At 42.9% G+C, this 22,695-nt stretch overlaps 1 protein-coding gene across 1 annotated transcript; it reads left to right on the top strand.

Annotated features, from left to right (window-relative positions):
• The first annotated feature begins 1,672 nt into the window (after positions 1-1,672).
• LOC139380102 (retinitis pigmentosa 1-like 1 protein) lies at positions 1,673-21,846 on the top strand. Its single transcript, XM_071122560.1, has 14 exons — positions 1,673-1,769; positions 2,099-2,224; positions 2,542-2,640; positions 2,739-2,801; positions 2,904-3,062; positions 3,275-3,424; positions 3,541-3,699; positions 5,682-5,837; positions 5,943-6,067; positions 6,137-6,355; positions 6,635-7,106; positions 15,137-15,243; positions 16,699-16,761; positions 17,052-21,846. The coding sequence occupies exons 1-14, from the start codon at positions 1,739-1,741 to the stop codon at positions 21,555-21,557; spliced, it is 6,435 nt and encodes a 2,144-aa protein (XP_070978661.1). The 5' UTR covers positions 1,673-1,738; the 3' UTR covers positions 21,558-21,846.
• The last annotated feature ends 849 nt before the right edge of the window (positions 21,847-22,695 follow it).

Here is a 22,695-nt window from a genome sequence, read left to right as displayed (position 1 = left end):
ATTGTAGCCTAGGAATTAGCTGGTAGACCTCTTTGGCTAGCCGGAAAATGGGCCTAGCTCGAGGCTAGCTCAAGGCTAACTGCTGTTTGCTTCGGGACAGAGACAGGAGTAGCCACTCGGATTGCAGCTAGCTAGCTGCGATGATCCGGTGTAATGGCCCAGAGCTTACGCTAGGAATCCGGAGATGTGGTAGAGAAAAAAGCAGTCCGATATGCTCTGGGTTGATATCGCAGGCTGTGCAGACTGGCAGGTATTGACCAAACTGAGGCTGGCTGGTGTCCGAGTTAACGGTGAAGACCGCTAGCAGTGGTAACTGACTAATGGGCCTAGCTCAAAATCAAATCAAATCAAATTGATTTATATAGCCTTTCGTACATCAGCTGATATCTCAAAGTGCTGTACAGAAACCCAGCCTAAAACCCCAAACAGCAAGCAATGCAGGTGTAGAAGCACGGTGGCTAGGAAAAACTCCCTAGAAAGGCCAAAACCTAGGAAGAAACCTAGAGAGGAACCAGGCTATGTGGGGTGGCCAGTCCTCTTCTGGCTGTGCCGGGTGGAGATTATAACAAAACATGGTCAAGATGTTCAAATGTTCATAAATGACCAGCATGGTCGAATAATAATAAGGCAGAACAGTTGAAACTGGAGCAGCAGCACAGTCAGGTGGACTGGGGACAGCAAGGAGTCATCATGTCAGGTATTCCTGGGGCATGGTCCTAGGGCTCAGGTCCTCCGAGAGAGAGAAAGAAAGAGAGAATTAGAGAGAGCATATGTGGGATGGCCAGTCCTCTTCTGGCTGTGCCGGGTGGAGATTATAACAGAACATGGCCAAGATGTTCAAATGTTCATAAATGACCAGCATGGTCGAATAATAATAAGGCAGAACAGTTGAAACTGGAGCAGCAGCACAGCCAGGTGGACTGGGGACAGCAAGGAGTCATCATGTCAGGTAGTCCTGGGGCATGGTCCTAGGGCGCAGGTCCTCCGAGAGAGAGAAAGAGAGAAGGAGAGAATTAGAGAACGCACACTTAGATTCACACAGGACACCGAATAGGACAGGAGAAGTACTCCAGATATAACAAACTGACCCTAGCCCCCGACAAATAAACTACTGCAGCATAAATACTGGAGGCTGAGTCAAAAGCTAACAGATAGTAACAGATCCATACCATGTTGGGTGAGGCGGGTTGCAGGAGAGTATATTCAGTCCGTAGATGGAAAGTGAGATTAAATTATATAACAAATATATACGGTAGGAAAACTATTATTTACACGGGACAAGACAAAACACACGTCCGACTGCTACGCCATCTTGGGAAAAAATGAGCATGTGTAGGGCTGTGACTTCAATCAAATCAAATTTATTTATAAAGCCCTTCTTACATCAGCTGATGTCACAAAGTGCTGTACAGAAACCCAGCCTGAAACCCCAAACAGCAAGCAATGCAGGTGTAGAAGCACAGTGGCTAGGAAAAACTAGCCAAAGACTTGAATGGAATATGACTGAAGGAGTGGGATATTTATTTTTCATGTGTCTCGTTTTTACATTTTGTATATCGTTTTTTCCCCTTTCCAACTATCGATATTTGTTCCATAGTTTACCATCCGTACAGTAGGTGGCGGCATGCATCTCTACGATTATTTGCGGACCGCCATAATACCATAGAAGAAGAAGGTTATTTCGGTCGAGGAACGTCACCTGCGTCTGTCTGTAAGGTGTTCCGAAGCCAGGGAAGGGATGACCGGCCAGACGGAGGCTGATATACCTGGTAAGAAAACCTGTCAAGTGTCTGTATCTCGCTTTTTGAAGCATATGGCTGTTATTTAGATAGTGTAGCACCTGTAATGTGTGGTGGTGAGCATTCGCTAACCGGTTGCTATTTCTGGCTTGCTGCGACTTAACGTTTAAATAGGTAGCTGACAACCGCTTGGCATTAGGATTTACCTACTCCTGTAACGTTAGCCTAGTGAAATCAGGGTCATTTTAGTACAACCAGACCTTGTAGGCTATATTAGACCTGTTATATTCCTAAACCCCAATGAAATGTCATAGTTTCTCTCCTGTCTGAAGGTATTTTTATTTTTTTTACCGTAACAGAAACGGGAGCAGTCTTCACCTTTGGGAAGAGCAAGTTTGCTGATAATATGCCCAGTAAATTCTGGCTGAAGAATGACCATCCAGAGGAAATCTCATGTGGGGGGGATCACACTGCTGTCATAACAGGTACTCAGTTTGTAGCCAACTCTCTCCCATGGGAGTGGGTGACTTGGAGATGCTGTATAAAACCATAAATTATCTGTCTGTTGTTTATAAAATGACAAAGTTATTATAAATAGTTATTAACAGTTTATTGATGCTATATTGAACCTGTAATTAGTTATTGCGATGAACAAAAGGTTTTATACTTCAAGACGTGTAGTATTTAGGCATTCAAATAAAAATTATGTTTTTACAAAAAATGCATAAAAACAGTGTAATTAAGAGTTTTTTTATTAGCAGTTTATGAAATATAAGTGTAATGCCTTTTCTCCTACCTGTAGGCCATGGCAGGCTGTTCATGTTTGGAAGTAATACCTGGGGTCAGCTAGGACTTGGGTCAGAGATCAATGTCAACATCAACAAGCCCACCGCTGTGAAAGGTCAGTCAGTCCATCATGTACTAGGATTATGTTTGACTCATGTTTTGTCGAAGTTTTGCTACGTTTTGTAATGTTAAAACCTATGTTTTTTCCTTTAGCGTTGAAGTCTGAAAAAGTTAAGTTTGCATCATGTGGGAGAGACCACACAATAGTGTGCACATGTAAGAGAACCATGTTATTTTACTCTGCATTACTTGAGAGGATGTTATGAATGAATATCTGCTGTTATCATTACTTATGAGTCTTTCCCCCATGATTGTCAGGGAGTGGGCGTGTTTATGGTGCTGGCAGTAACCAGGAGGGGCAGCTTGGTTTGGGACACTGTGACGACACAAACACCTTCCACCTGCTTCATCCTTTCTCCGACCATGCACCCATCAAAATGCTTGCTGCTGGCTGCAACACCTCAGCTGCCCTGACAGGTATGGATGACGACAGATAGGTTGTTTACTGGCATCATCAGTGTAGAGCAGTCCTATCTGTCTGTCTGTCTATCTGTCTGTCTATCTATCTGTCTATCTGTCTATCTGTCTATCTGTCTATCTGTCTATCTGTCTGTCTGTCTGTCTGTCTGTCTGTCTGTCTGTCTGTCTATCTGATCTTTCACATGCCGTCTGTGTGCTGTATTGTTAAGAGGACGGCAGGCTGTTCATGTGGGGTGATAACTCTGTGGGCCAGATCGGTCTGGGCACAGAGAGCTACACCTCAGAGCCCAGAGATGTGATGGTGGGACAGCCAGTGGCCTGGGTGTCTTGTGGATACCACCACTCAGCGTTTGTCACAGGTACACTCACACGTGCATGGTTATTTTATATTGGGATCTTAACCTTATGCATACCACATCCTGTTGTTATATAATAACGCGGCTGGGTTATTGTTGTTGGTTTGGGCTTGTTCCAGTGGATGGGGACCTCTACACGTTTGGGGAGAGTGGGAGCGGAAGACTGGGTGTATTCCCAGACCAGCTAGCCAATCACAGAGTCCCTCAGCGTGTGGAAAGCATCCAGGACCCGGTCATCCAAGTGTCCTGTGGAGGGGAGCACACAGTGGCACTCACAAGTAAATACCTCTGTGAAAGACTATTACTATTAACCTTTATACATGTGAGTTCCAAATATCTCTAACGGTCGCCCCAGTGTGAGATGTTTTAATGCGCGTGATGTCAGAATGCATCACTGTTCCAAAATATGATTGTTACGCAATAGGACAGTTAACCCATGCTGCCCTCAAACCAAGGCACACTGCCTGCTAATCTATAGGCTACGAATTGAGGTCTGTTCCGTCTCCTCGTTAATTCACATAAGAATTAGCCCATTTCACTGTTGCTGACAATTTATGTTTTAGGCTTTACTGAGCCGGACAAACTTCTCTCTTCGACAAGAGCCCAAGCACTTCCCCAGTGTTTCCCCCAAGTAGGCATCTCTAGTCAGAACAGGCCCTGCACAAACTTTTTCCCCCTGGCAAATTTTCTGACTGGCGCCCGCATTGTGTTCATTGTTGTTTTCCTTACAAATAATAACTTTGGACATGTGTGCATTCCTATCCAAGTAAGTGCCTTATTTTCTGTATATTGTGTTGTCATTTCTACTGTAACATACCGTATGTATGTATGGAGCAAAATATATTTACTGTATTCCGATTCTTGCATAGATTGTAATGGACACATATGAAAAAAGTAAAATACTTTTTTGAAGGTTGTACTGATTACGATGAGCTAATGCTAAGCTATTTTCCAGCTATTTGTGGTGCCATGTTTGTTGACACCATACAATGCATTCTGATTGTCACATAAAGATGTCAGACAAATATGCTATAAAAAACAAGGTGAAGGGATAGTTCACTCGACTGACTTATGGTGCTTTGAAGACAACTGAGAACTGAAAAATACGAGGTCAAATCATGATGTTTTTTTCCCGAGTTCCCAGTTGTCTTGAACGAAATGAAGGCGGAAGTCAGAGATATCTAGTTGTTTGAACATCAGATTGTAACTATGGTATATCAGGGTTGCCAACTTAGACCTTTCCAGGGGTTTTATTTGTATTTAACGTATAAACTTCTCCTGTGTTTGCCCCCCATTTATTGATAAATCCCCCCATCGTAGTAATATTTCCTGCATGATATCCCCCCACGATACCTTCCCCCATTTCTTCCGCCCATAGACTTAAACTCCCCACAAATGAAATTAACCCCCGCAACAAACTGTTTCATCCCTGTTTAGCTTTCACACTATGGTTAGGCTAGGCAGTAGGCTTGTATTTGGGGTAATGATCTGTGAGGTGATAACATTTTATTTGCTTTGTGATTTGTCAAAAATGGTAAATTCATGTGCTCTGGTTATTGTATACACTGTAAAAAGTACATCAAAGATTTGTAATATGCTGAAAGTTCATATTTTTCACGCATTGGGCGCAGCCATCTTCGACTTTGACTTTGACTTCAAGCATAAACAAACCTGGCTGCCAGCATAAATAATTTAGCTGCTGTTAGTTTAGCTCACACGCATCTATTTTCTAAACAATATTACATTTCTCCCTTCTGCTCACCAGATATGTGGTATATTGTAAACAAGTTTAGTTGTTAGGTCGCTAACTTATGTTAATTTTTTTGTCAGCACAGCTTGTTATTTAGACTGGTTTATGGAATGAGTTTGGATGTGTTCTGTGTGATGTTTGGATGATGAAGTTTGCATTTATCTTTTACAATAAAAGATGAAATTGAGGAATTAAGTTGTGAAGACCTTTTATTTATCATCAGTACAAAAACATTGTTTAGATGCTTTTCAGACAACAATGCAGTGTAGACATGTAGACACGTTTGTTGCATCATACGTTCTGTTGCCACTGTTCCAATCACATATTTGCGAAGGTACTCTGCAGGGACCACTCAACAATGATCACAAATATGTGATCGTACGTGTCAAAGGGTTAATACTAACTAAAGATACAGTACTGTTAATGAAATAAAATAGTCTGTCTACTGTTCCTAGCTGGTAACTGTCTCATCTTCTTCTACACCTCTCTCTCTTCCTCTCCATGTTCCAGAGGACAATGTGTACGCATTTGGGCGGGGGCAGCATGGGCAGCTAGGCCATGGGACCTTCCTGTTCGAGGTACCTTTGCCAAAAGCACTGGACCACTTCCGGAATGGCAGAGTCAGTCACGTAACCTGTGGAGAGAACCACACTGCCGTGATCACAGGCAATCTTCCATACTATTCTACTAGTATACACTGTTGAATGGATGTTATTCAGAAATTTGAAGCCTGAGCATTTTTCCACTGAGGCCTCATTTCTCTCACTCCAGACAGTGGGATTCTATACACCTTTGGGGACGGTCGCCAGGGTAAACTAGGACTGGGGGAAGAGAACTTCACCAACCAGTTCAGACCAACACTGTGCCCACGCTTCCTCAAATACAGTGTCCAGTCAGTAAGTCAAGTAGTGTCTGTGTCTGTGTCTATGTTCGTGCACCTGCTAATACTGTGTATGTGTGTTCAGGTGGCATGTGGCGGCTCTCACATGCTGGTGCTGGCTATGCCCAGACTCCCAGAGGTTGAGGAAGTGGTGATAGAGGAGGATGATGTTACAGAGAGCATTCTGGAGTCTCTGGAGACCTACACCGAGCTGCTCCTGATGGACCCCTCCTTCCTGATGCCCAACTCACAGACCACACCTCCTCTCTGGACCCTGTCTGCTAGGGCCCGCCGCAGGGAGAGGGTGAGTACTGCCAAAACATCTGACAGTTCCAGAAAGGAGATCTGAAGTGTTGATTACAAAGGGTGACAAGAGTTGTGGTGTTTTGGTTGCCTTCACTAGCGACCAGTGTTGCATCACATTGCTGCACCTCAGTAATGGTCATGTGTAGTAGCCAACTTTATATGAACCAGTCTAAGTAACTACTCTTTAATACTATTATTATGGTCTGAGGGAGCAATTTAGCCCTTATGTAGCCATTATTTAGTAGATGTATCTACTTTTCTGTGTTGTGTGTTTCAGGAGAGTTCTCCAGAGCAGTTTGGCCAGATGTTCCGTAACCTTCCGCCTCTGATGTCAGGCTTCCTCAACACCTCCCTGCCCCTGTCCAGAAATATCCGCATCTCCAGAACACCATCTGAAGACCTCTGCACCTCCTCACTGTCCTCCAATCCCTCCTCAAACGACCCCCCCAGCCCCTCACTCTCCCTTAAATCCAGATCCAAAACCCCATTAACACCGTCACCCAAGTTCATATTCCCAGACCCTCCTAGCCCTTCACTCTCCTCCAAGTTCTCCCCTAAGAAGAGGCTCAGCCCATCAAAATCCCCCAAATATGCATCTAAAGAACACCTCACCCCCCCACAGTCCTTTAAATCCACACATAAACTCATCCCCACCTCCTCAGTGTCCCCTAAACCCTCCTCTGTAAAGCCCACAGATGACAACCAATCCTCCAAAATGCTGTCTGAGGGTCCCACCACACCACAGACAGGTAGCTGAATCCTACAATGCTGTCTTTCCTTTTCACCACAGTACAGTGCCTTCGGAAAGTATTCAGACCACTTGAATACTTTTGTCTTAGAATTAATTTATTTTTTATCCATTCTAGAATAAGGCTTTAACGTAATGTGTAAAAAGTGGTCTGAATAAGGCACTGTATACAGGCATAACTGCTTCCCATATTCTATGACCTATCCAGACCTGGGTTCAAATACATGGATTTCAGTATCTGGTATTTCAAATATTTTTTCTGTGTATTTGTGTATTTTCAACTACACAGCCCAAAACAATCATTCATAAAACTTAAATTAATCGCAGTCTCAAATAGCCACCTATCCCTTTTAAGGCAACTGCACACATTTCAGCAAATAACGCCTAATTCAAATAAATACAGGGCCTATGTGAATTTTTTATGAGGTAACCATGAATTACCATGACATTTACAAGGTTTAATATTTGAATTTGGTAAATAAAATAATTCAGTGATGACTTGAAAAAATTGTCAATCATCCGATTTTTATCGCCAGTAAGAAACTGCTAGCCAATGGCTACTAACAGCTGAGAGCTGCAACTAACTGGCAGGCACAAAAACCATCAACATTCTAGGGAGAACAGACCCCCAGAAATTGGCCGATCACATTCTAGTGGAGAAAGTAAAAACTGCCAAAAATGCACAGTCAAGAGGAGAATAATTATTCTGTCAATGAAAAGTTTTTATTTTTCGAATATAGGCATACTAAGACAAAACGTGGCACAACGTGTAAATGATAACACATTAGTGCAGGAAATGAAGACATTTATTAAAATGCTGGAAGTGCATGCTGGAATTCAACAATTAACAATGCAAATGAGCAAACGTTGTGTTAATTATGGAAGTAGATGCCTGGCTCAAACAGAAGCCTTTCTCTAATAAACAGCTGTTGTGATCAGTGATTCAAGCAAATAAATGTCTGAGCTATTAATTGAAGTTTTACAGACTTTTATTTGTAAAAACCAAATAGTCTGCCAAATTGTATTTAACAGTATGTTTAAATACTTATTTCAAATAGTATTTTCAAATACCTGGGTTAAAAGCATTGGAGTGTATTTGAGTCAGTGTATTTTAGTTTTCAAATACTTTCCAAGTGTATTTCCAAATGCATTATAATATTTTTAAATAAAATACCAGTCAAAAGTTTGCGCTCAACAGTGCATCCCACTTGTAAAGCCATCCGAAACGGTGAATCCCACTTGTAAAGCCATCTTTAAGACTAAACTTTGGCTAGCCTATCCTTCCTCCTAGACTTTACTTGTTGCTTTTATATATTTGATTCTTGCCTTTATTTATTTATTTATATATACATACATATACACACACACACACACACACACTACCATTTAAAACTTTGGGGTCACCTTGTTTTCCATGAAATATAGTCGAGACGTTGACAAGGTTATAAATAATGATTTTTAATTTAAATACTAATTGTGTCCTTTGCTTTCGTCAAATAATCCTCCATTTGCAGCAATTACAGCCTTGCAGATCTTTGGCATTCTAGTTGTCAATTTTTTGAGGTAATCTGAAGAGATTTCACCCCATGCTTCCTGAAGCACCTCCCACAAATTGGATTGACTTGATGGGTATTTCTTACGTACCATACGGTCAAGCTGCTCCCACAACAGCTCAATAGGGTTGCGATCCAGTGACTGTGCTGGCTACTCCATTACAGACAGAATACCAGCTGACTGCTTCTTTCCTAAATAGTTATTGCATAGTTTGGAGCTGTGCTTTGGGTCATTGTCCTGTTGTAGGAGGAAATTGGCTCCAATTAAGCTCCGTCCACAGGGTATGACTTGGTGTTGAAAAATGTAGTGATAGTCTTCCTTCTTCAAGATCCCTTTTACCCTGTACAAATCTCCCACCTTACTGCCACCAAAGTACCCCCTGCTTGACAGATGGCGTCAAGCACTCCTCAACATATTTTACTTTTTTCTGCGTCTCACAAATGTTTTTCTTTGTGATCCGACACCTCAAACTTAGATTTGTCTGTCCATAACACTTTTTTCCAATCTTTTTCTGTCCAGTGTCTGTGTTATTTTGCCCATCTGAATATTTTCTTTAAATTGGCCAGTCTGAGATAGGGCTTTTTCTTTGCAAATCGGCCTAGAAGGCCAGCATCCCGGAGTCGCCTCTTTTTACTGTTTACGTTGAGACTGGTGTTTTGCGCATACTATTTAATGAAGCTGCCAGTTAAGGACTTGTGAGGTGCCTGTTTCTCAAACTAGACAGTCTAATGTACTTGTCCTCTTGCTCAGTTGTGCACCGGGGCCTCCCACTCCTCTTTCTATTCTGGTTAGAGCCAGTTAGCGCTGTTCTGTGAAGGGAGTAGCAGACAGCATTGTACGCTATTTCTTGGCAATTTCTTGCCTGGAATAGCCTTAATTACTCAGAACAAGAATAGACTGACGAGTTTCAGAAGAAAGTCTTTGTTTCTGGCCTTTTTGAGCCTGTAATCAAACCCGCAAATGCTGATGCTCCAGATACGCAACTAGATACGCAACAGATACACAAAAAACAAGGACATTTCTTAGTGACCCCAAACCTTTTAACGGTAGTATACATATATATATAGAGTTGAAGTCAGAAGTTTACATACACTTAGGTTAGAGTCATTAAAATTAGTTTTTCAACCACTCCACAAATTTCTTGTTAACAAACTATAGTTTTGGCAAGTCGGTTAGGACATCTACTTTGTGCATGACACAAGTACTTTTTCCAACAATTGTTTACACACAGATTATTACACTTATAATTCACTGTATCACAATTTCAGTGGGTCAGAAGTTTACATACACTAAGTAGACTGTGCCTTTAAACAGCATGACAAAATTATGTCATGGCTTTAGAAGCTTCTAATGGGCTAACTGACATAATTTGAGTCAATTGGAGGTGTACCTGTGGATGTATTTCAAGGCCTACCTTCAAACTCAATGCCTCGTTGCTCGACATCATGGGAAAATCAAAAGAAATCAGCCAAGACCTCAGAAAAATATTGTAGTCCTTCACAAGTCTGGTTCATCCTTGGGAGCTATTTCCAAACGCCTGAAGGTACCACGTTCATCTGTACAAACAATATTACACAAGTATAAACACCATGGGACCACGCAGCCATCATACCGCTCAGGAAGGAGATGCATTCTGTCTCCTAGAGATGAACATACTTTGGTGTGAAAAGTGCAAATCAATCCCAGAACAACAGCAAAGGACCTTGTGAAGCTGCTGGAGGAAACAGGTACAAAAGTATCTATATCCACAGTAAAATGAGTCCTATATCGACATAACCTGAAAGGTCGCTCAGCAAGGAAGAAGCCACTGCTCCAAAACCGCCATTAAAAAGCCAGACTACAGTTTGCAACTGCACATGGGGATGTAGATTGTACTTTTTGGAGAAATGTCCTCTGGTCTGATGAAACAAAAATAGAACTGTTTGGCCATACTGACCATCGTTATGTTTGGAGGAAAAAATGGGGAGGCTTGCAAGCCGAAGAACGCCATCCCAACCGTGAAGCACGGGGTGGCAGCATCATGTTGTGAGGGTGCTTTGCTGCAGGAGGGACTGATGCACTTCACAAAATGGATGGCTTTATTAGCAAGGATAAATTACATGGAGATATTGAAGCAACATCTCAAGACATCAGTCAGGAACTTAAAGCTTGGTTGCAAATGGGTCTTCCAAATGGACAAGCATACTTCCAAAGTTGTGGTAAAATGTCTTTATGACAACAAAGTAAAGGTATTGGAGTGGCCATCACAAAGCCCTGCCCTCAATCCTATAGAATATTTGTGGGCAGAATTGAAAAAGCGTGTGCGAGCAAGGAGGCCTACAAACCTGACTCAGTTACACCAGCTCTGTCAGGAGGAATGGGCTAAAATTCACCCAACTTATTGTGTGAAGCTTGTGGAAGGCTACCCAAAATGTTTCGACCGAAGATTAACAATTTAAAGGCAATACTGCTAAATATTAATTGAGTGTATGTAAACTTCTGACCCAAATGGGAATGTGATGAAAGAAATTAAAGCTGAAATAAAAGCTGAAATAAATCATTATCTCTACTATTATTCTGACATTTCACATTCCTTAAAATAAAGTGGTGATACTAACTGACCTAAAACAGGGAATTTTACTAGGATTAAATGTCAGGAATTGTGAAAAACTGAGTTTAAATGTATTTGGCTAAGGTGTATGTAATCTTTCGACTTCAACTGTGTGTGTGTATGTATGTATATATATATACAGTGCCTTGCGAAAGTATTCGGCCCCCTTGAACTTTGCGACCTTTTGCCACATTTCAGGCTTCAAACATAAAGATATAAAACTGTATTTTTGATTTGTGAAGAATCAACAACAAGTGGGACACAATCATGAAGTGGAACGACATTTATTGGATATTTCAAACTTTTTTAACAAATCAAAAACTGAAAAATTGGGCGTGCAAAATTATTCAGCCCCCTTAAGTTAATACTTTGTAGCGCCACCTTTTGCTGCGATTACAGCTGTAAGTCGCTTGGGGTATGTCTCTATCAGTTTTGCACATCGAGAGACTGACATTTTTTCCCATTCCTCCTTGCAAAACAGCTCGAGCTCAGTCAGGTTGGATGGAGAGCATTTGTGAACAGCAGTTTTCAGTTCTTTCCACAGATTCTCGATTGGATTCAGGTCTGGACTTTGACTTGGCCATTCTAACACCTGGATATGTTTATTTTTGAACCATTCCATTGTAGATTTTGCTTTATGTATTGGATCATTGTCTTGTTGGAAGACAAATCTCCATCCCAGTCTCAGGTCTTTTGCAGACTCCATCAGGTTTTCTTCTAGAATGGTCCTGTATTTGGCTCCATCCATCTTCCCATCAATTTGAACCATCTTCCCTGTCCCTGCTGAAGAAAAGCAGGCCCAAACCATGATGCTGCCACCACCATGTTTGACAGTGGGGATGGTGTGTTCAGCTGTGTTGCTTTTACGCCAAACATAACGTTTTGCATTGTTGCCAAAAAGTTCAATTTTGGTTTCATCTGACCAGAGCACCTTCTTCCACATGTGTGGTGTGTCTCCCAGGTGGCTTGTGGCAAACTTTAAACAACACTTTTTATGGATATCTTTAAGAAATGGCTTTCTTCTTGCCACTCTTCCATAAAGGCCAGATTTGTGCAATATACGACTGAGTGTTGTCCTATGGACAGAGTCTCCCACCTCAGCTGTAGATCTCTGCAGTTCATCCAGAGTGATCATGGGCCTCTTGGCTGCATCTCTGATCAGTCTTCTCCTTGTATGAGCTGAAAGTTTAGAGGGACGGCCAGGTCTTGGTAGATTTGCAGTGGTCTGATACTCCTTCCATTTCAATATTATCGCTTGCACAGTGCTCCTTGGGATGTTTAAAGCTTGGGAAATATTTTTGCATCCAAATCCGGCTTTAAACTTCTTCGCAACAGTATCTCGGACCTGCCTGGTGTGTTCCTTGTTCTTCATGATGCTCTCTGCGCTTTTAACGGACCTCTGAGACTATCACAGTGCAGGTGCATTTATACGGAGACTTGATTACACACAGGTGGATTGTATTTATCATCATTAGTCATTTAGGTCAACATTGGATCATTCAGAGATCCTCACTGAACTTCTGGAGAGAGTTTGCTGCACTGAAAGTAAAGGGGCTGAATAATTTTGCACGACCAATTTTTCAGTTTTTGATTTGTTAAAAAAGTTTGAAATATCCAATAAATGTCGTTCCACTTCATGATTGTGTCCCACTTGTTGTTGATTCTTCACAAAAAAATACAGTTTTATATCTTTATGTTTGAAGCCTGAAATGTGGCAAAAGGTCGCAAAGTTCAAGGGGGCCAAATACTTTCGCAAGGCACTGTATATATAAGAAAACCCTTGAATGAGTAGGTGTGCCCAAATGTTTGACTGGTACTTTATATGTAAGTTTGGACACACCTACTTTGGACTGGTACATATATATTATATGTGTATGTGTATGTATGTATGTATGTATGTATGTATACAGTCCCAGTCAAAAGTTTGGACACACCTACTCATTCAAGGGTTTCTTTATTTTTACTATTTTGTACATTGTAGAATAATAGTGAAGACATCAAATGTGAAATAACACATATGGAATCATCTAGTAACCAAAAAAGTGTTAAACAAATCCAAATATGTTTTACATTTTAGATTCTTCAAAGTAGCCACTTTGCCTTGATGACAGCTTTGCACACTCTTGGCATTCTGTCAACCAGCTTCATGAGGAATGCTTTTCCACTACCTGAGCACTTGTTGGCTGATTTTCCTTCACTCTGCGGTCCAACTCATCCCAAACCATCTCAATTGGGTTGAGGTCAGGTGATTGTGGAGGCCAGGTCATCTGATGTAGCACTCCATTACTCTCCTTCTTGGTCAAAGTGCCCTAACCCAGCCTGGAGGTATGTTTTTGGGTCATTGTCCTGTTGAAAAACAAATGATAGTCCCACTAAGCGCAAACCAGATGGGATGGCGTATCGCTGCAGAATGCTGTGGTGCCATGCTGGTTAAGTGTGCCTTGAATTCTAAATTGATCACAGACAGTGTCACCAGCGAAACACCCCCACAATATCACACCTCCTCCTCCTCCATGCTGCACGGTGGGAACCACACATGCAGAGATCCTAGCGTTCACATACTCTGCGTCTCACAAAGACACGGTGGTGGGAACCAAAAATTTGGACTCATCAGACCAAAGGACAGATTTCCACCAGTCTAATGTCCATTGCTCGTGTTTCTTGGCCCAAGCAAGTCTCTTCTTATTATTGGTGTCCTTTAGTAGTGGATTCTTTGCAGCAATTTGACCACGAGGGCCGGATTCACGCAGTCTCCTCTGAACAGTTTTTGTGTAGTGTTTGTGTCTTTTACTTGAACTTTGTGAAGCATTTATTAGGGCTGCAATCTGAGATGCCGTTAACTCTAATGAACTTATCCTCTGTAGCAGAGGTAACTCTGGATCTTCCTTTCCTGTGGCGGTCCTCATGAGAGACAGTTTCATCATAGCGCTTGATGGTTTTTGCGACTGCACTTGAAGAAACTTTCAAAGTTCTTGACATTTTCCGGATTGACTGACCTTCATGTCTTAAGATTGGTGTCCCTAAACCGGAACGGTTGTTGTTAACATGCGCTAATGTGACTAGAATGACATTGTAAATAGCAGCCAACTTTCCAGGACATATACAGTAGACATGTCTTATGTGGGCAGAAAGCTTATATTCTTGTTAATCTAACTGCACTGTCCAATTTACAGTAGCTATTAGAGTGAAAAATACCATGCTATTGTTTAAGGAGAGTACTCAACAACAAAACACTTATCATGGCAACTGGTTTGATATATTCACCTCTGAAGGTAAATAATGTACTTACATTCAGTAATCTTGCTCTGATTTGTCATCCTGTCTTAATGTAATGATGGACTGTCGTTTCTCTTTGCGTATTTGAGCTGTTCTTGCCATAATATGGACTTGGTCTTTTAACAAATAGCGATATCTTCTGTATACTACCCCTACCTTGTCACAACACAACTGATTGGATCAAACACATTGAGACGGAATGAAATTCCACAAATTAACGTTTAACAAGGCACACCTGTTAATTGAAATTCATTCCAGGTGACTACCTCCTGAATGCCAAGAGTGTGCAACGCTGTCATCAAGGCAAAGGGTGGCTACTTTGAAGAATCTCAAATATATTTTGATTTGTTTAACACTTTTTTTTGTTACTACATGATTCCATCTGTGTTATTTGATAGTTTTGATGTATTCACTATTATTCTACAATGTAGAACATAGTAAAAAATAAAGAAAAACCATTGAGTAGGTGTGTCTAAACTTTTGACTGGTACTGTATATCTGAATTCTTACATTGAATGTATGTGAAAGTAATTGAGATTTTTGAAATAGTATTTTAACTCAAGTCTGGACCTATCCCAGTGCAGCCATGTTCTCAGTATCTGTATTTACAGAGAGGACCAAGGACACTGTGATAGAAGCAACTGACAGCCGGATGCTCATTGAGAATTTGGAGAAGAACATGGATGAAGAGGACAATAAAGACATGTTGCCAGACCTGGTGAGTACATTGGTTTTATTATAGAATTATTACAATTTGTAGCATGTGTTATGTGTAGGTAGGTATGCTGTCTTGCTTTCTTCTGAGGTACAGTATGTGGGCTCCATGTCTTTGGCCTGGGATCATAATGATCTCTGTTCCCATCTACGTTTGTCTGGGTTTTCTGTTCTCCTTTACTTTGGTCTGTGGCCTGGGTGCTCCAAGGCAGGAAACAGTGTTTGCAGGCAGTCTTTGAGTATTCCAGGAAAATGTGCATAGCTCAGCGCACTCGTGTGTGTGTGTGTGTGTGTGTGTGTGTGTGTGTGTGTGTGTGTGTGAGAGATAGGGGGGCATTTTCCATTTGGTGGAACACTGGGGGGGAAACCCAAAACCATTCATTTTAATTGTACTTGTTTTGGGATCTCTCCATCTGTTTCTGTATCTGTCTCACGCTCATTTGCTTTTCCAAGAAAATATGTCATAAGTCTCCTCAAGGCAGCTTCAGTGCTACAGATGGCTCCTGCCAATAAACAAATGTGTTTGAGCTTAACCCATGTCCCTGCCACCATCTCTCCCATCACCATACACACACAGAACAAGTATACACATGCACACACGCATACAGCACCTCCTTGTGTGTAGCTAATCCATAGTGTTGACTTGGCTGGGATGACGACACACTTCACGTCCATGTTTCCATGACTCCTGCTGAGGGAGACTGTGAGGGAGTCTCCTGTGTTCAGATGAGAAGCGTATTTAGCTACACATAGGCAAACACTGCCACAGAAGCTGGATGCTTTTAGTGATACAAGCACAATGTTTTTACCAACAATATCTTCATCACAGTCTTCATCAGACCATGCTTGTTGCAGCACACAATGACATCCAGCACTGTGAACAACAGATGTGGAGGAGAGAGAGCAGCTAGAGAAACACATGATATTGGGAAGACCAGGCTTTTCTTTTCGTTGTGCTTCCTCTCCCATGCATCTGAGGTCATTCTTTACACAGAGCCATTACAGTGTCTTGCGTGCTATGAGCCTGAGTGTATACTGTACAGGTTTTATCTAGTCCATGAGAGCCTCTGAGGTGTAGTATATGAGAAGTTATGAGATAGATGAGTTTGGCACACGTTGATGAAGGTGCATATGTTAATGAATTGTATGGAAAATCTTCTAATAAAGGTTGCCTTGGCAATGAGCCAAGGCAAATAGAGGGATTGAATCGCCATGCGTCTTAGTTCTTCCTACCGGCCTCTAGTTATGTGGTTTGTAGGCTCATGCTTGCCTCCAGGAAAGCTGATTACACACACTTTGTTTACATTCCTGATGGAAAGAAGATTATAGCTTTTGTGTTGTAACCCTTTATAGTGGTTTCATTGTAAGAACTTCTATGTAAGTATTGCCGTATCTCTATATAGTTCAATGAGATGTTGAGTTTGGTTGTGAGACTTGTGTCCCGTTCTCTTTGAGGCAGGCATTACCATCAGGAGGAGATTTTGGCGATGAGACTGGGACTACATCTGCAGAACAGAAGGATGTATGTTATTGTATTTACTGGAAGGGAGAGGAAATAAGGACTGCCATCTACAAGTCTTTCTCCTTTTGTCCTTTATTACACTCTACCTTTAGCTACTTTATTCTGCTTTACACTTTACTGTCTCCTCTTTATGTTTCAAATCCTTCTCTCTTTTTCTCTACTCTTTGAATATTCTCTCTTTTTGCAAAACCTTATCCTGTTTTCATCTAATTCTTCCTTTGCTCTCTTACTTTTATTTCTCTCTCTGTCTTTCTCTTTCTGTCTCCTTCACTCTTTCTCTATCGCTCCAGGGACATAAAAAGGGTCGGGCTCTGAGGAGAGCTGTTAAGGAGGCAGAAATGGAGGTTGAACAAGCCCCGGCCAACAGGAAGCCGCAGCTACTTTCTCATAAGGCCCTTCCCACCGAGCTTCTGAGAGGCTCCAGCTTGAGTTCATTAAAGGCAGAGGGCACGCCCCCAAAGAGCCCCAAATGCTTAATGAACCCTCAGACCCCAGCCAGCGGCAAGGAAAACATTGTCTTGACAGGAGAAAATTCTGGCATCAAAGTGAACACCAGTAAACTGACAGGTAGTAATCTGCAAAGCACAGGTAAAGCAGGGTCTAAACCAATTTCACCAGCAAAGAAACAAAGCAAGTTATCCGTATCGAAACCTAGCACTCCTACACACAGCCAGATCCAGATATCTGTGTCTAAACCCAGCACTCCAAAATATGGTCAAAACAAACCATCTGAATCTAAACCCAGCACTCCAAAACATGGTCAAAACAAACCATCTGAATCTAAACCCAGCACTCCAAAACATGGTCAAAACAAACCATCTGAATCTAAACCCAGCACTCCAAAACATGGTCAAAACAAACCTTCTGAATCTAAACCCAGCACTCCAAAACATGGTCAAAACAAACCTTCTGAATCTAAACCCAGCACTCCAAAACATGGTCAAAACAAACCTTCTGAATCTAAACCCAGGACTCCAAAACATGGTCAAAACAAACCATCTGAATCTAAACCCAGCACTCCAAAACATGGTCAAAACAAACCTTCTGAATCTAAACCCAGCACTCCAAAACATGGTCAAAACAAACCTTCTGAATCTAAACCCAGCACTCCAAAATATGGTCAAAGTAAGCTGTCTGAGATTAATAAAGGTACAGAGATGAAAGGTAAAGGCCCTGTAAAAGTTCAAGGTAAAGAGGCTTTCAAAGACAAGAAATCTAAAATTGCAGCGGAAGATACTAAAACAATTGAAGTTCAAAATAAACCACTTCAAGAGATCATGTCCCCTCCAGTCAAAGTTAAAGGTAAACCTGTGGAAAAGGAAACAACTCCAATTAACGCTACTGCTGAAACCATTCCTTTGAAAGTAAAGAGCATTCCCAAGAAGATTGTAGATGATAACAAACCATCTGAATGTAAAGGCACTCCAATAAAAGGAAAAAAGAAGGCAAAAGAGGTGAATGAAGAGAAGATGGAAGAGTCTATTACTTTCAACGAGTCAGGGACAACAGTGGGGAACAAAATGGCAGTTAAAGATAAAGGTAAAGAAAAAGAAAGTGCACCCACCAAAACAAAAAATGTGCCCAAACCAAAAGATGTTGAAGCGAAACTAACTGAGTTAGAGGGAGCCCCAGTGAAACTGAAAAGCAAGCCAACAGAGGTTTCCAGCCAAGCAGTCTTAGTAGAACCTACCTCAAAGGCCAAATCACCAGTCACATCACTCTCATTATCAGATGCACTACCTCAAAATGCTGGAGATAAGAAGTCAACAAAGTCACTGGTTGTCTGTCAGGTCAGGGATAGAGTGGAGGTCCCAGGGGAAGATGCCTTTGATGAATCCCAGGAGGGGAAGCCTAGCTGGGGAGGATTTCTCAGCGATGCAGCCTCTCTCCTTCCAGATGTGGGGATGGCGGGGACAGCCATGGGGGTCCTGAGTGAGGCGGTGACCAGCGTGAGGGGGATTCAGTCGGAGAGTGACACAGACACTTCTATCCCTCCTCGGCGGTCCAGCCGGGTAGAGAGGTTCACCAAACAGAGCGCCATCACCCAGCCTTCCTCCACATCACCCTCTTCTTCAACATCAGATCCAAGCACAGCTGAGCAAAGCAAGAGGACTGACGCCTGCATCGGCACCCTCAGGAATTCTGATCAGGAAGTGGGGAGCAGGATTTTTGAGAAGGATCCAGAAACCACAGAGGCTGCTAGCGAGAGGTCAGGAGGTCAGGCCAAGGTCGATTATGATGAGAACTCTAGTAGTCAAAGTTCGGGAGCTGAGGATGATGAAGATAAAGAGTCCACAAAGAGACATGGAGATGGGACAGAAATGGAGAGCACCAAACAAGAGGAAAAAGAGGATTACAGAAGTGTTAAGGGTCTGGAAGATAACAGTGAAGACGGTGATACTGTGGCCAGCAGAGAGGGAGAGGAGGGTAGAGAAGAAAAGAGTGAAGACAGCGAGGGCGCGGAAGAAGAAAAGAGTGAAGAGAGCGAGGGCGCGGAGGCAGAAGAAAAGAGTGAAGAGGATGCGGAGGCGGAAGAAGAAGAAACGAGTGATAGTGTGGGGACAGGAGGGGGGGAGGAGGAAGACGAGAGGTGTGAGAGTGAGGGGACAGGAGAGGGGGAGGAGGAAGACGAGAGGTGTGAGAGTGAGGGGACAGGAGAGTGGGAACAGGGAGAGAAGAGTGATAGTGATGTGACTATAAAGGGGGAGGAGGAAGAAGAGAAAATTGATGAGGGCACAGTACAGGGGGAGGAGAAAGAAGAGAAGAGTGATAGTGAGGGGACAAGTGATGGGGAGGAGAGCAAAGAGAGTGATTCTGAGGCAAGCCTAGAGGAGGAGGGAGACGAGACGAGTGCACAGAGTGAGGGGGAAGGAGAAGAGGGCGAAAGTGGTTCTGGGACAAGTGGAGAGGAGGAGATGAGTGAAGAAGAGTCCAGTGATGAAGAGAGTGGGGATAAAGAGGAAGAGGAGGAGAGCAATTCGAGTGAGTATGAAAATGAGGAGAGTGGTGATGAATCCAGAAGTGAGGCTGAGAGCAAGAGTGAGGTATCAGCAGAAGAGAAAGAAGATAAACAAGCAGAAAGTAAAGCCACTGAGTCAGCAGAGGAGGAAGGAGAGAACCAAGAAGAGGAAGAGAGTGGAGCAGAGGAGGAAGGAGAGAACCAAGAAGAGAAAGAGAGTGGAGCAGAGGAGGAAGGAGAGAACCAAGAAGACGAAGAGAGTGGAGCAGAGGAGGTAGGCGAGAACCAAGAAGAGGAAGAGAGTGGCGCAGAGGAGGAAGGAGAGAACCAAGAAGATGAAGAGAGTGGAGCAGAGGAGGAAGGAGAGAACCAAGAAGATGAAGAGAGTGGAGCAGAGGAGGAAGGAGAGAACCAAGAAGACGTAGGGAGTGGAGCAGAGGAGGAAGGAGAGAACCAAGAAGATGAAGAGAGTGGAGCAGAGGAGGAAGGAGAGAACCAAGAAGACGTAGGGAGTGGAGCAGAGGAGGAAGGAGAGAACCAAGAAGATGAAGAGAGTGGAGCAGAGGAGGAAGGAGAGAACCAAGAAGAGGAAGAGAGTGGAGCAGAGGAGGAAGGACAGAACCAAGAAGAGGAAGAGAGTGGAGCAGAGGAGGAAGGAGAGAACCAAGAAGAGGAAGAAAGTGGAGCAGAGGAGGAAGGAGAGGGAGAGGAGAAGGAAAGTAGTGAAAGTAAAGAAAATGAGGAGGAGGGGGAGGAGGAGGCAGGCGTAAGTGAGGAGGAGGGGGAGGAAGAAGAAGACGAGGGAAAGGATGAAGAAAGTGGAGAAGGTGAGGATGATGCAGGAGAGGGGGAAGCAGTTGAGGGTGAGGATGAAAAGGAAGGTGAAAAGGATGAGAACAACGAAGTTGAAGAGGGTGAGGAGGGACGAGAAGATGATGAGAAAGAAGCCAGGGGAGAGGAAGAGGTTGAAGGTGGAAAAGGTGAGGAGGAGGAGGAAGAAGAAGAAGAAGAAGAGGGAGACAAAGAAGCAGAAGGAGAAAAGGAAGGAGAGGAAGAGGGAGAGGAGGAGGAAGAAGAAAGACAGCAAGGAGAGGGGGAGGATGAAGGAAAGGAAGAGGGTGAAGAAGAAGAGGAAATTAAGAATAGAGAAGATCAAGGAGAAGGAAAGGATGAGGATATGAAAGAAAGAGAAGAGAATAATGAGGAGAAAGGAGAGGATGAGAGTGAAAAGGGGGATGGTGAAAAACAGGAAGAGGAGAAAGAGGAAAGAGGAGTGCATGAAGAGAGAGATGAGGAAGCAAATAAACAAAAAGAGGAAAGGGAGTGGCAAGAGGAGGAAGATGAGGAAGTGAAGGGAAAAAACGGGGAGGGGGAGGAGAAGGGGGGAGGTAAAAAAGAAGGGAAAGAAAATAAGACAAGTGATTGGGAGGTAGAACAAGAGGAGGAAGAAGAGGGCGCATGTGAACAGAAAGGGGAGATGGATGAGGAGGAAACGGGAGCGGGAGAGGAGGAAGGGGAAGGAGAAGAAGAGGAAGAGGAGAAAGATAGTAAAGGAGAGGAAGAGGAGGGAGAGGAAGAGGGAGAGGAAGAAGAAGAGGGAGAGGGGGAGGAAGAAGAAGAGAGAAAATCACAGAAAGGGATAAAGAAAGGGTCACAGAGCGTACCACCTAAAGCAGCTCCCCCCAGCAGGAAAGGGAAGGAAGAGCCCCCAATGGAGAAACCCAAACCACCGGCCCGCACCAAGCTGAGGACCACAGGGGGAAAACAGGCCAATGGAACCCAAGAATCCCAACAGTTCTGGAACAATGTCTTACCCCAGTACCTGGAGCTGAAGTGAAATATACTGGACATCAATGGTTCCCAATTTTATTTGGGTCAGAACCCATAACCTGACTGTTAATAACAGCTGGAATGGGTCTGGACCTCAGAAAACTAAGCCAGGTGCTCAATATACAGCACGACCCTACGTAAACTCCTTGAATTTAATCAATATCTGCATACAATTTACACAATATGCCCACTGTACTGTAAGGTACTGAACTGAGTGTACTCATGCACTATACTGTACTGAATTGTAATATACAGATATTTGTATTAAATAAAGAGAAATTGAGAATTTCACAGGACTGTCAGGAGCAAAGACTGTTTTTTTAGTAGATATAGTAAACATAGTTAAAGATGATTGTTCTGTCTCTATACCTAGGCGATAGGGTATCATTAACCCCTAGAGTTCAGTATACTGTAATTATAGATGAATGTACTATGACTGTCTGGAAGGGCACTTGGAGCCAGCAGAAGACATGGGATCCACTTCTAGAATCTAAAACATCCATTTCTGCAGTACATGTAGGAGAAACAAACACTTGCACAGTCACGCGCACACACATGCAGTTTTTTGTGTTTCAGCCTAGTTCAGTCTGGTTTGGTGTTATTGTTATTATAGTTCCTGAGAGGCTACTGCACAGAAGCTCTGTTTGACTCACACTACCCTCTCCTGTTTCCTGTGAAGACAAGGAGCACCTTAACACCTTCATGTGGAGACTCGCCCCTAAAGAAACCAGAGAGGAGAACTGGCAGGCAGGCAGCCAAAGGTGTGTGTGTGTGTGTGTGTGGTGGAGAGTCTTTCATCAGCTGTATACTTTCTCTCACCACTCATGTGCGAGTGTCTGTGTGAGATCTCTTTCTGTGTGTGTGGACGTGAATGGACATGTTTAACTATACTTGTGGGGACCAGAAGAATAGTAAACAAACCAAATTTGACTAACTGGGGACATTTTGTTAGTCCCCATGAGGTCAAATTCTATTTCTAGGGGGTTTAGGGTTAAGGTTAGAATTAGTGTTAGGATTAGATTTAGGGTTAGGATCTAGGGTTAGTTTGGGGGGGTTAGGAGCTAGGGTTAGGGTAAGAGTATAGGTTAGGAAAATAGGATTGTGAATGGGACTGAATTGTGTGTGTGTGTGTGTGTCCAGCAATG

The sequence above is a fragment of the Oncorhynchus clarkii genome, chromosome 22 (genome assembly GCF_045791955.1).
Source record: "Oncorhynchus clarkii lewisi isolate Uvic-CL-2024 chromosome 22, UVic_Ocla_1.0, whole genome shotgun sequence".
NCBI classification, from domain to species: Eukaryota; Metazoa; Chordata; class Actinopteri; order Salmoniformes; family Salmonidae; genus Oncorhynchus; species Oncorhynchus clarkii.
The sequence above is the reverse complement of the archived record's forward strand: the minus strand, read 5'-3'. Positions and strand labels throughout refer to the sequence as shown.

Bases quoted from the DNA above. Each gene is read 5' to 3' on its own strand.
- LOC139380102 (XM_071122560.1), top strand. From the start codon at position 1,739: ATGACCGGCCAGACGGAGGCTGATATACCTG. The intron at 2,225-2,541 runs GTACTCAGTTTG...TCCTACCTGTAG, and splicing joins TCACACTGCTGTCATAACAG to GCCATGGCAGGCTGTTCATG. The intron at 3,063-3,274 runs GTATGGATGACG...TGTATTGTTAAG, and splicing joins CACCTCAGCTGCCCTGACAG to AGGACGGCAGGCTGTTCATG.